Source organism: Dendropsophus ebraccatus, chromosome 1 (assembly GCF_027789765.1).
Source record: "Dendropsophus ebraccatus isolate aDenEbr1 chromosome 1, aDenEbr1.pat, whole genome shotgun sequence".
NCBI classification, from domain to species: Eukaryota; Metazoa; Chordata; class Amphibia; order Anura; family Hylidae; genus Dendropsophus; species Dendropsophus ebraccatus.
This window is the reverse complement of record NC_091454.1, coordinates 47,148,240-47,161,981: the sequence shown is the minus strand read 5'-3', so window position 1 is coordinate 47,161,981 and position 13,742 is coordinate 47,148,240. Positions and strand designations below refer to the sequence as shown.

The 13,742-nt window shown below is 39.1% G+C and overlaps 1 protein-coding gene across 2 annotated transcripts in view; it reads left to right on the top strand.

The window, feature by feature from the left end:
- SLC4A9 (solute carrier family 4 member 9) overlaps positions 1–9,789 on the top strand; it is a 105,169-nt gene extending 95,380 nt beyond the window's left edge. For both annotated transcript variants that reach the window (XM_069970418.1, XM_069970410.1), the window contains exons 17-22: positions 1,058–1,130; positions 2,241–2,309; positions 3,990–4,163; positions 7,474–7,635; positions 8,697–8,784; positions 9,461–9,789. In XM_069970418.1, the coding sequence (XP_069826519.1) occupies positions 1,058–1,130; positions 2,241–2,309; positions 3,990–4,163; positions 7,474–7,635; positions 8,697–8,750 (532 nt within the window). In that variant the 3' untranslated portion in view covers positions 8,751–8,784; positions 9,461–9,789. The remainder of the gene's footprint in view (positions 1–1,057; positions 1,131–2,240; positions 2,310–3,989; positions 4,164–7,473; positions 7,636–8,696; positions 8,785–9,460) is intronic.
- The last annotated feature ends 3,953 nt before the right edge of the window (positions 9,790–13,742 follow it).

The following is a 13,742-nucleotide window of genomic DNA, read 5'->3' as shown; positions in this document are numbered from 1 at the left end:
CTCTTCATCAGATGTTAACACCTGTTCTCTTTTCCTGGAGATCTTGGAATCGTGTTTGCATTGACTTTGTGCCACTCATATCATGCTGCTGGAGAATTGTGCCTTATTTCTTGCACAACAATACAAGGTGTGAGTCACATTTGTATGTGTGCTATCACTTTATATATACAGTGGTGCCTTGGATTACGAGCATAATCCGTTCCGGGACTGTGCTTGTAATCCAAATCCACTCTTAAACCAAAGCAAATTTTCCCATAAGAAATTACTGATATGCAGACAATTGGTTCCACACCCCAAATATAATGATTTATTATTCTGAATAACATGTAAAACAGATAAAACAAACATTCAGAAACAGCAGAATATGTGATATTATAAATTACTGTACAGTAATGGAGAGGATGGGAGACACAAGGGCGGCCAGAGACTGAAGGGAGCAGGAAGAAATAAGCAGGGTATATGTGGGCACATGCATGCTGCACTCTCTGTCCAGGGAGAGAGGGGTTACAGCTATGAAGAGATAACCTCCACAGTCCTGTCCCCTGATGTAAGCCCCAGCCTGAAGTGGATGTGCCATGATTTGGAAAGTGAGGGAGACTTCCATTGTCGGAGTACAGTGCTGCAGACCCCGCTATGCAGACCATGCCCCTCCCCCACTCGTGCTCCCACCCAGTACAGGGAGCTCTTAAACCAAAGCAATGCTCTTAAACCAAGTTACTCTTAAACCAAGGTACCACTGTATATATATAAATATATTTTTTTTTAATTTCTCTGCACCATGGAGCGCTGTCCTCTTTTGTTTTTGCTCAAAAAGCTTATGCTTTCCAACAATTCAACAGTACTGATGCCAATTTTGCAACTTAAGTATAAGCCACCTTAGCTGATAGATTCCCTTTAGTGCATTCTAAACAAAGCAAACACATTTCTATAAAAATGTATGCAATTCAACGTATGTCAGATATCAATTGCTGTATCAGTCTCTTTCTATTTGCAAAGGAAAGCTTTTGAGGGTTAAATAAGATGAAGATGTTCTATTAAAACTGTTTTCAATTTTCAGAGAACAAAGAGTAACTGGTTTAGTAGTCTTCATCCTGACTGGCGTCTCTGTGTTTTTGTCTCCAGTTCTTAAGGTATTTTATTTAGTTACTGTAAATTTTCAGCAATAGGTGTGCTGGCAAATTATAGTTAAGTCAACAGGCATCTCTAATATGGTGACTAAAGATTATGAGATCTTATGAGTAGAGATGAGCGAACCGGGTTCGGGTTCGAGTCCTTCCGAACCCGAACGATCGGCATTTGATTAGCAGTGGCTGCTGACCTTAAATAAAGCCCTAAGGCTACGTGGAAAACACGGATATAGTCATTGGCTGTATCCATGTTTTCCAGACAACCTTAGAGCTTTATCCAAGTTCAGCAGTCCCCGCTAATCAAATGCCGATCGTTCGGGTTCGGATCAAGCAGTGTTCACACCTGTGTTTAAAATGGGAACCATGATGCTGTATATGCTTGTCAAATCTGACAGATTTCCTAACAGAGGCTCTAAACTGAGCTGCTGACGCAAATGTCCATATTGCTGGTTAAGCAGATACACAGGGTTTAGAGCTAGTCATTGATGACAAAAAAAGAAACTTAAAGTGTCATTTAAATTTTTATTGCAGAAATCAATAGTGCAAGCGATTTTAAGAAACTGTAATAGGTTTATTAGGATTTATTCTCTACTCAAGTCATCTTCATTACAGAGGAGCAAAGTGAAGAGACATTTACTGAGTCCACTATAACCTATGCAAGGGGGAGGGGTCGAGAGGGATGAGTGAGCAGGTATAGCAAAGAAGAAGCTGTACAGTTTGTGGACTGTCTGACCACACAAAATGCTGGATTCAGAGGTGAGAAAGGTCAGTGCTTATCTGGGAGCTTGGTAAAAGAAGATTGCAGGATGTAGTGTTTTGCAGGGGTTGCCTTTTTATACTCTCTGGGCTCACTCACGCCCCTCGACCCCTCCCCTCTCCATAGAGCATAATGAACACCGAAGTACTTCTTCTGAAGTGAGAGGGGAGGTAGGAAAACTGCCTTTTAAGTACAGAAGTAAACTCTTTTGCTATTAAAGAGTTTCTTAAAATTGCTTGTACTATTGATATTTATTGATTTCTGAAAAATGACATTTAAATGACAGTTATGCTTTAAACCTAAATAGATTTATGTTTCTACCTTCACATTATTCTAACTTCCTTATGTTCTTTTAGTATATACCAATGCCTGTGTTATATGGAATCTTTCTTCAAATGGGTGTGTCTGCTTTAAAAAGTATTCAAGTAAGTAATTACATATTTACAGTTTTATTATGTGTGCTGTATACGGTATTTGATGTGTTCAGTATTTCTATGCTAACAAATACAGTAGATATTGCTTTCTAACTTTGTTATCTACCTTTAGACACATTGCATAAAAATGTTTAGAAACCGATAATTTCTTATCCCATCTGACTCTCATTCTGTTGGACTGCATATGGTGATCTTTTTCTTTTCTCCATCATTTGTGGTTATAATTTGTTTTACCGGGTCTCTGTCTAGGTAGAGATGTTGGATTTTTGTTTCTGTACATACAGTCCAGAGTCAGAGTGGTAAATTAGTCCCGGCTGGAACGCCAGCAGGACTTATGCTGACATTTTAATGTTTTTAATGTAGAGCAGTATTTGGGGTGTTGTCTCCCTCATTTTACTACTCCTGTGCATTCATATATTTATGTGGTATTTTTGTATCTATGTTAGTGTTATAATAAAGATTTTCATGATGTGCTACCATTTTTTGTGCATATGCTTTTTTTCTTTGAGAGGATAGAAACAGATAAAGGCAATATTTTTAGAAATACTTGGACAATGGATTGTATGCATTTTATTACATGTGATTCTCTGTCCTAATTTCTTCACCCACTGACCAGTTTAACACCTTTGTGCCGGCTGCCATATATGTACAGTGGCTGCACCCTAACAGGCTTTAACGTGAGCTCCGGAGTTGAGCTTGCTTTATAGGTTACAGGTACTGGCTGCTATCTGCAGCCGGCATAATTGTCATCAGTGATCATACTGATGTCAATTTAAAGGAGAAATTTAAAAATTTTTCATCCAGCAGGGGCAAGGGGAAACATAACAAATAATCACAACTCACCTCTCCCTGTGCTGTAGCAGCACTGGATTGGCACTCTGGGACCCCCACCAGGCTCCAGGATCTCCTGCACAGCCGACGTCATGACCAGGTAGATGGCCTGCCTGCTCAGCCAGTCAGTGACTGGGCCAGGACACTGCTGCAGTCACTGATTAGCTAAGCATGCAATCCATCTACTGGGACGGTCATTTCCCCCAAAGTCTTGGCGTTATCACAACTAGGGGGAGCCTGTGAACCATTGCTACGTGGGTAGGAGGAGTAAGTAATTATGGTTTATTAATTTCTCCCCTGGCGGCTGTAAAATCGCCAGACTTCTCCTTTAACCATTAGATGCCGTGAGCAATAGAAATTGGGGCATTTAAAAAGCTATATGTCACTTGACTAGGCTTGAAATAGTAGATCTGCTAAAACATGCTGCCACAAGCAGGTTGTCATAGCAGATCACTGATCTAATTGATCATCGCTATGGCACTGAGCTGTATAAGTAATCTAATGACTACTTGTAAAAGTCCCCTAGAGGGACTTAGAGAAGAACTCTGGCACAATGGAAAAATTCTCAGTCTGGTGGTGCTGAACTGCATCAGCACGCTGCTCCCCCACTCCACCCTGCTGCTGCGACTTGGCACCATCAGTTTGACTGCTGCTAGCAAAAAAGGCACTTCTATAACTTTACAGTGATCAGTAAAACTAAAGGTATGTTTTATTTTATTCCCCTATCACCAGTATATATCTGCCAGTATATGCAGCTCTATACTTAGTACAGAGTAGACAGATGAACTTTAAAGTAAACTATATATGATTTTTAATTTTGTACTTCTTTTTTGTTTTAAGTTTACAGAACGGTTGAAACTACTGTTTATTCCACCTAAGCATCAGCCAGACCTAATATATCTCCGACATGTTCCACTGCGGAAAGTTCATTTCTTTACCTTAATCCAGCTATCATGTCTGGTCATCTTGTGGATAATGAAATCAACAGCAGCAGCAATTATCTTCCCATTGATGGTAAACACTAAATATGTCCATATGTAAATTATCATCTCAAGTTCAAGTTCAAGCATGATATCTATTGCTCAGATAAAGAAAAAAAAAACTCATGACAGCAAGGACATAACCAGATTCCAAGGAAGCATTTTAGCTCTTCACACTAGATTGTTCACATTATGCACAAATCACTAGAGAGGACTTTAACGTCCATAGAAAATGACTGCTGCAGTAATTGTCTATAGATGTTGGACTCATCTCTATTGATTTGCAAATAGCGCGTGCAGAGCTTCGGGCAGCAATTTCTCCACCCCGGGACTGGGTCCAGGAGCGGGACTTCCTGGAAGGATTAAGTATGCGGGGCTCCACCGGGTACAGAAAATATCGGTCATTTACAGAGTAAGGGTATGTTCACAATGAAGTCACAGCAAACCAGAAATGATCAAAATCAACCACCTATTATTCCAAGAAAAGATTAGCTACAAAAATATGTGGTGTGTATCAATCTAAAACATAACGTTTAATACTCCTTTTAAAATATACGGACTTACAACAAAACATGAATTGGAAAACTCTGCCACATCTCAATCAATGGCCACACTTAAAGAGAACCAATCATGGATGATAATCAAAATTTTTTTTTCCCTAATTAGATGTATTTCATTATTTTATTAATATTTGTAAATATAATTGATTATTTTTTTTGTTGCGTTTTTCAAATATTTACTTTTTACTTTCCTGTCTCGCGCCGGCTCTTTTTAAAAGAGCCGGCGCGAGACAGGAAGCTCCCGTCATGCAGAGCGGCAAGGCCGGGCGCCGCCATCTTAATGACGTCACTTGCGTTCCACCGCTGGAACGCAAGAGACTAAATGAAGATGGCGGCGCCCGACCATGCTACAGCGGACCAGAGGATCAGGTTAAGTATAAGATACAGACTGCAAAGGCAGTCTGTGTCTTCATAAATAGACAAAATGAAGATACAGACTGCCTTTGCAGTCTGTATCTTATACTTTACCTGATCCTCTTGTTCGGTGGAGGAAGGCCGGGCGCCGCCATCTTGATTACGTCACTTGCGTTCCAGCGGTGGAACGCAAGTAGCGTAATCAAGATGGCGGCGCCGGCCTTACTGCACCGAACAAGAGGATCAGGTAAAGTATAAGATACAGACTGCAAAGGCAGTCTGTATCTTTATAAATAGACAAAATGAAGATACAGACTGCTTTTGCAGTCTGTATCTAATACTTTACCTGCTCCTTTGTTCCGGTGCAGTAATGGCGGCCGCCGCCATCTTGTTGACGTCACACTGGAACGCACGTGACGTCATCAAGATGGCGGCGGCCGGCATTACTGGAACAAAAGAGCAGGTAAAGTATTAGATACAGACTGCAAATGCAGTCTGTATCTTCATAAATAGACTTCGTAAAGATACAGACTGCCTTTGCAGTCTGTATCTTATACTTTACCTGCTCCTTTGTTCCGGTGCATTAATGCTGGCCGCCGCCATCTTGATGACGTCAATTGCGTTCCAGTGGTGCGTTCCAGCGTGACGTCATCAAGATGGCGGCGCCCGGCATTACTTCACAGAAGAGGAAGAATTAGGTAAAGAATAAGATACAGACTGCAAAGGCAGTCTGTATCTTCATAGATAGACTTAGGGAGAGAGGACCTTTGATAATAGGGATAGTGAATTTTAGGTGATTGGTTCTCTTTAATCGATAATGCAGAGTGGGGACAAAGACAGTCACACTTACGGTTCTGATGTTTTCAAGGTCAGCCGACCCCAAACTCAGTGATGGTCTGGGAAACAGAAAAATCCCACAGTGAGTCACATTGATTACTGTACCTCAAAAATTAAAAGAACCTTGATAGCTGGGAAAATGCCCTAGTCAGCCCTTTATACAGACCAGGCTCTCCCTAGTCTGTCCCTGTCCCAAGACACAAGGCCATTGAAAAAATCCTATAGGGTCTCATACAGACAGGGATCACATCACCATATTGCAGTCAGATGTTATCCTATCCAGACCCCATCTTATACCTCTACGCGTTTCCCTCCTCAGCAATTAAATCTCAAGGAGTTCTTCCATCCATGGTGCCAGGTCCCGCTGTGGGTTTCCATCTATCTGTATCCTTACCCCAGGGACGTATTTATCCTTTTGGATTAACCTCCTGATGAACTCCTTGAGATTTAATTGCTGAGGAGGGAAACGCGTAGAGGTATAAGATGGGGTCTGGATAGGATAACATCTGACTGCAATATGGTGATGTGATCCCTGTCTGTATGAGACCCCATAGGATTTTTTAAATGGCCTTGTGTCTTGGGACAGGGACAGACTAGGGAGAGCCTGGTCTGTATAAAGGGCTGACTAGGGCATTTTCCCAGCTATCAAGGTTCTTTTAATTTTTGAGGTACAGTAATCAATGTGACTCACTGTGGGATTTTTCTGTTTCCCAGACCATCACTGAGTTTGGGGTCGGCTGACCTTGAAAACATCAGAACCGTAAGTGTGACTGTCTTTGTCCCCACTCTGCATTATCGATTAAGTGTGGCCATTGATTGAGATGTGGCAGAGTTTTCCAATTCATGTTTTGTTGTAAGTCCGTATATTTTAAAAGTAGTATTAAACGTTATGTTTTAGATTGATACACACCACATATTTTTGTAGCTAATCTAGTATGTTCACAATGAGTAATAGTCGAGGAATTGAAGAGGAATCCACTCTTAATTTCTGCTTGAAATTCCTCCCATAAAATATGTACAGAGCAATGTCCCATTGTGTTTAATGGAATTTCCGCTCTGTTGTTCACGCTGCAGAATTTCCAAGCAGAATTTTCTGCCGCATATGCACTTTCCGCCCAAAGAATTGACATGTCAATTCTTTGGGTGGATTCTGCTAGAGAAATCCTATACAAGTCCGCTTGTATTCTGTTTGAATTCCGCTGGACATCCGCTCAAATTTTGACAGAGCTGAACAGATGAGGAATTTTAGGCAGAAAAATTTCCTCTTCAATTCCTCGCTTAATACTCGCCTATTCCTAGTGTGAACATAACCTTAGGCTATGGTTTTGCGATCTGTTTTTTTTTTTCCCATCAGTTTCATCAGACAACGAATACATTTAAAGGTACTGGAGATTACCAGACTTAATCAGGTTGTTACCATCAAAGAAAGACTGTTTATGCTGCTCAGCAAAGCACAATGTAAAAAAGTGCAGGCTGTTTGCAAATACGGGTACACTTCAAAGAGGCTATAAACAAACTTTCAAACACTATTTCCACCTGCCTGTCATTCTAATAGCCATTTATATACTAAATCTAAACACTTGTTTATTTTAGCTGTTGGCCCTTGCTGGAATAAGAAAGGCAATGGAGTGGATTTTCTCTCTACATGATCTAAGTTGGCTGGATGACATTTTGCCAGAGAAAATTGTAACTGATGAAAATAGAAGATTCAAACAACCTACGACAGAAGATTCAGATTCAACTGACAGTGAAGATGTAAGTCTGCGTTTTATTAAAGGCTTTCATTATAGAAGATGGACAGTTGTTTTGCATATTAACTACTTATGATTGCATATATTTAGTTTTTCCTTGTTTGTTCTTTATAGAGAACCTATAATCAGCCTTATGCTACCTAAACCAAAGGCAACATGAAACAGGAACAGGCTCCCTTACTGCATTCATGTAGAATTCACTTTGAAACACTGCAGAGAAATCAAAGTTTGACAGTCAGCCAGCCAGGAACCGGGCATAGATTAACCATTGGTTAACCTAGTTCCAGCCAGCTTCATTCCCAATAGGCTTAGTTGATAGATCTCTCCCTATACATTAAATGTCCCCATACACCTTACTGCTGCATCAGTGTCAGATCTGAAAGGCAGCATTCATTGGCATATTGTAGCCATTATACTCACAGCCCTTGGAAAACATGGTTTGGGAATGCAGATTGTTATTGAAAACCAAGGGGAACATATTGAATATCTGTAGTTTGACATGTACAGTATAGAGTCACATAGTGGGATTTTTTTGTACTATAATTTTTATTTAATACACGGCAAGCATATCATTTTCATGCCCATTATCTGATTTTCATCTCATTTGGAGCTACAGAATGCCCTCCAGAGCCCATATGAGTTGGGGAGGTTTAATTCTGCTAACCCTGTACATCTAAAGGGGCCTGACATAATGATAAAAAGAAATTGTACCTAAAACCTACATAAATAATTATTGCATGGAGCATTCTTAAGTCAATGAGGGGGGCAATAGATATTTTTGATTGAATCCCATGACCAAAGTACATCCAGTACACCGTTATGCATTCCATACTAAATATATACATTACTTACACTAGGAAAAGCTTATTGACAGTGTCCAGGTAGCAACAGCAATAGTCAGGAACAAATATATGAATTTATATTTGCTATAAAGATGCTAGATTTGCAAGTAAAAGTTGGAGCATTCCTATAGGAATGTTCAGAATAAATGTATAGCTTATAAGAGCTATACTTCTGTCAAAGAATGATTTTATAGTAAATGTTCTCTGTTTTGTTTCGCTCTAGTCGGAGTTAAAATATCAAGAAAAAGCTCCTGAAATTAACATTTCAGTGAATTAGAGCAGGGATTTCATCCTCTTCTGCAACATGAATGGTAAGATAACAATATCAGTTGTAATAGCCAAGTATACAACAGAATGTTTTCTACTGTCCCACACTGCGGATTTTGCAGAAGTTAGGTAATATAACTTTATTCGAACAAGAATGCTAAAAAATTGGTCAATATTTTATTCACTAAAGGGGTATTCTGGGATTCTGGGAGCTAAACTGCAGTTAGTTCTGTTTTGTGAAACACTGGCTGCTTGGCATTTGACCCCCTGTCACAGAAGAAGATGGATGCAGCCCTTGGGCTTCTTGGAAAGCATGGATATAGCCAATATTTTTATATTGTCACTATAATTCCGGATGACCTTATTTTATTGACCTGGGGGTTCCATCCCTCTATTCTGCTCACTTTCACTCTTTCATTCTTAACCCCAATTTTCCATTCTTCTTATTGGCGTCTGTTTACCAGCCTTATACTTCTCACTTTACCCCTCATTGACAAAATAAATACTAAGAAGGACAAAACAGACATAAAAATGTATAAAAACAAATAATTAAAAGATTCATTCTCTCTTCTTCTCACATGCCAACCACTCAATTCACATAAGTAACAAAAACTACCCCTACCACCCACACACATTACAAAACACTATCCTCTTACCCATTTATGACTTATATTCACTGTGTTTACTTAAGCATTTAATATATTTCTGTCTTTTTTCTAGGCTCACTCCTCACCCCATTTTGCTATAAAACGCACATTTTGCTATGAAAAAACAACATTAAAGTTTTTTACTGTGCCTAACCTCTGCAGCACTTGTGTGTGATTCTGATTGGGATTATTATTTCTGTATTTTTCTGAAATTTTATTATTATTTATTTGGCAATGATGACAGGAATTGTTCATCAAATGTTAAAAGAATGTAGTATTTATTAGTTATGTTATCATAGTATTACTATTGAGTCTACATTTTAGTTTTTCCAATAAAGAAAAAAAAAGTAAAGCAACAGCAGATCTAAGAATTATTCTTTTTGGCTAAAAATACATTGTTTACGATGCAATTGTGGCAACTTTTAGAGTTGTTGATTGCGACAATACTGTATATATGTATGTAGCATTATTTTTAAACCTTTTTTATTTTAATAAACTGATTTTACATTAATACAGTACACAGCTTGCCATCACATACTGTACATTGGTCCCTGTACCCAAAAGAAGCTTACACTCTAAAGTCCAGATTAATTTATACCCATATGACCTTGGAGTGTGGGAGGAAACTGGAGCACCTGAAAGACATGTCCTCTAATACAGAATCTGTAATGTGAGATTCTTTATATTTTATCTTGCAGTGCCATCTCATGGCCATGTTTAGTATAACATCTATATATTTTGTAGTACAGTGGTACCTTGGTTTAAGAGTAATTTTGTTTAGGAGCATTTTGGTTTAAGAGCTCACAGTTTTTCAAAATTGTAACTTGGTTTAAGAGCATTGCTTTGGTTTAGGAGCTTCCTGTACTGGGTGGGAGGGGGAGTGGGGGAGGGGCATGGTCTGCACAGCAGGGTCTACAGCACTGTACTCTGACCCAGGAAGTCTCCCTCACCTTCCAAATCATAGCAGATCCACTTCAGGCTGAGGCTTGCATCAGGGGACAGGACTGTGGAGGTAATCTCTCCATAGCTGTAACCCCTCTCTCCCCGGACAGAGAGTGCTGCATTTATGTGCCCACATCTGCCCTGCTCATTCCTTCATGCTCCCTGCAGTCTCTGTCGCCCTTGTGTTTCCCATCCTCTCCATTACTGTACAGTAACTTATAATATCACATACAGTATTCAGCTGTTTCTGAATGTTTGTTTTATCTGGTTTACATGTTATTCAGATTAATAAATCATTATTTTTGGGGTGTGGAACCACTTGTCTCCATTTCTAGGATTTCTTATGGGTAAATTTGCTTTGGTTTAAGAGTAGATTTGGATTATAAGCGCCGCCCCGGAACGAATTATGCTCGTAATCCAAAGCATATAGTTTGTAGTAGTAGTACGTAGTTTACAGTAAATAATGCATCAGTCATCTATTGCTTGGAAGACATTTAGGAAAAAAAAGGTCAGGGATGCTATCATTAGCAAACACTAAAGCTACAAGCAGGAGGCTGTTCTATGGCACCAGATAGGAATTATGTATTTAGTACTTTAGGAAACAATCACAGTTACAGTAGAATCAAAATGTGTAAGGACATACTTGTTTGTATAGGGATACTGGGAGCGTTTAAGTTATGTTCGCACAACATACTTTTTATAAAAAGAACGGACATTGTTTTCAATTTACACAATGGCCGTTCACACAATGTATTGAACAACAGCCGTTGTTTGATGAAGCCTTAAAAAATAATGAACATGTAAATTTTTTCAGCTCGTTGTTTCGCAAACAACTACCATTTTTTTTTAGTTGTTTACACACACAGCACTTTTTTTTTACCCTTTCTTTGCTTTAACCCTTAGACGACCCAGGGCGTATAGTTACGCCATGGAAGTCTGTCCCCAGACGATCTAGGGTGTAACTATACGTTGTGGGCGTTTCTCCGGCTATGAAGCGCGCTCTGGAGTGGAGCGAGCTTCATAGCAGGTGGGGGCCGGCTGCAATCAGCAGCCCGGACCTCACCGGTAATGACAGTGTAAAAATCAGTGTAAAAATCAAAGTACTGTATGTAAAAGTCCCCCAGAGGGACTTCAAATGTGTAAAAAAAAAGTTAAAAACACTATTACACTACCCCAAAAACCCCTCCCCCAATAAAAGTCTAAATCACCCCCCTTTCCCATTATATAAATAAAACATATAAAAATAAATAAACAAATAAACATATAATATACCGTAGCGTGCGTAATTGTCCGATCTATTAAAATATAACAAGCGTCATTGCGAACGGTAAACGGCGTAGACAAAAAGAGGGAAAAAAAATGCGCAGATTACCGATTTTATGTTACATTATATATATAAAAAAAAATTAATAAAAAGTGATCAAAACGTCCGATCTTCACAAATATGGTATTAATAAAAACTAGAGATCATGGCGGAAAAAATGACACCCCATACAGCCCCATAGGTGAAAAAATAAAACTGTTATAAGCGTCACAATAGGGCTATTTTATTTATAATTAATTGCTAAAAAAAAGGATTTCATTTAAAAAAAAATATATATAACATTAGAGAATCTGTGTAACCTGCATATGGTTGTGTTCGCACTGACCTATAGAATAATTGTATAATGTCGCTTTTACCACATAGTGCATTACGTAGACACAGGAACCCCCCAAACGTTACCATATTGTATTCTTTTTACGATTTCACCAATTTATATCTTCATAAATATTAATTTTGGAATTCCGTCATACATGTTATGGTAAAATGAAAGACGCCATTACAAAGTACAACTATTCCTGTAAAAAACAAGCACTTACATGGCTTGTAAATAGAAAACTGAAAGTGCTAGAGCTCTTAGAAGGGGAGGAGGGAAAAACGAAAACACTAAGATCAAAATTTGCGCCATTTTGGGCCTGGTCCTCAAAGGGTTAAAGTCAATGTAATTATATTACAGGACGCACCCAAACAGGCAAGCAGTCAATACTGAGTTGAAATAAAGTTCCTACGGCTGATATTGTAATGTCAGCTGTAGGAACTGGCTAAACAGCGGCCGTTGTGAACGTGGCTTTATACTCCTCGGGGTATTCTTCTTTGGTTACTCTGATTTTGTCTCATTTGTTGCATGCACTGGGAAATACAGCCATATGCCTTTAAAAAAAAGGACCTTTATCCTAAAGGAGCACTCCAAAGATTATATATTTAGCATGTAAGTGATACCAATGGCAGCCTCCTCTCCTGTCGCACCTTAGTAACTTTCTTCAGATTGTACTGCGACACCTGATATGGATATATATAGAATATTTTAGCATGGTACTGGCAGCTTTGTCTTCTTACTGTTACTGCCTGCGGCCTAGTTAATTATAATATGGGTGGTCCCATTATAATCTGCTCCAACGTCCTGCGGGCCAGGTTAAGGAAATCTTTAGATTTCCTCAGCAGCCCAAAAATCCTGGCACCGTGGGCTAGAGTTTAACATGCCTGATATATAGCATTTAATAAAGTTATATTACTTTGTAATAAATAAATGTAAAATAAATGTATATTTCATTTACCATTTCTCTTTCGTTGAAAGGCAGCATTAATGGGCCCCTCTGCTGTCACCAGTGCTTGTGTTGAGAACTGCAAGACTGTCTAAGCCGATTCCCTGTACTGAATAGATGCTGTCACACAGCGTAATACAAAGCAGGGTCATGTGTGCCCCCTTGTACTGTATATTCTTATATAAAGTACCTGGGGTGGCTGTCTGACCTGTTCGCTGCGTTGGCCAGTCTGTTGCCGGAAGTCCGTCCCACATTGGGTCACAAGCCCATTCTGGTCCAACAGGACAGGAACAGCTACACGTTGATTCGGTCAGTAAACATCATGATGGTTATCTGGATAATTACTTATTTAACCCCTTCTGGACCGGGCTAATTTTCGTTTTTGCGTTTTAGTAATTTCCTCCTCGTGTTTAATAGGCCCTTGCGCTTGCATTTTTTCACCTACAGACCGACTTTAGCCCTTATTTTTGCACCACAATTTGTACTTTACAGTGGCAGACTTAATTTTTCCATAAAATATGCTGTGAAACCAGAAAAAAAAAATTTGTGCAGTGAAATTGAAAAAAAAACACGAATTTGTTTTCATTTTGGGGGGTTTCATTTTTACACCATTCACTCTATGGTAAAACTGACATGTTATATATTTTCCTCACATCCGTACGATTAGAACAATATGTTATTTATAACACTTTTATTTTATGACTGCTTTCAAAAAATGAAAACTTTTTTTTTTTAATGTTTAAAATGGCTCTATTCCCAGCCTTATCCTTTGGTCTATAGGGGTGTTTTAGATGTCATTTTTTGCGCCATGATCTGTCCTTTCTATTGGT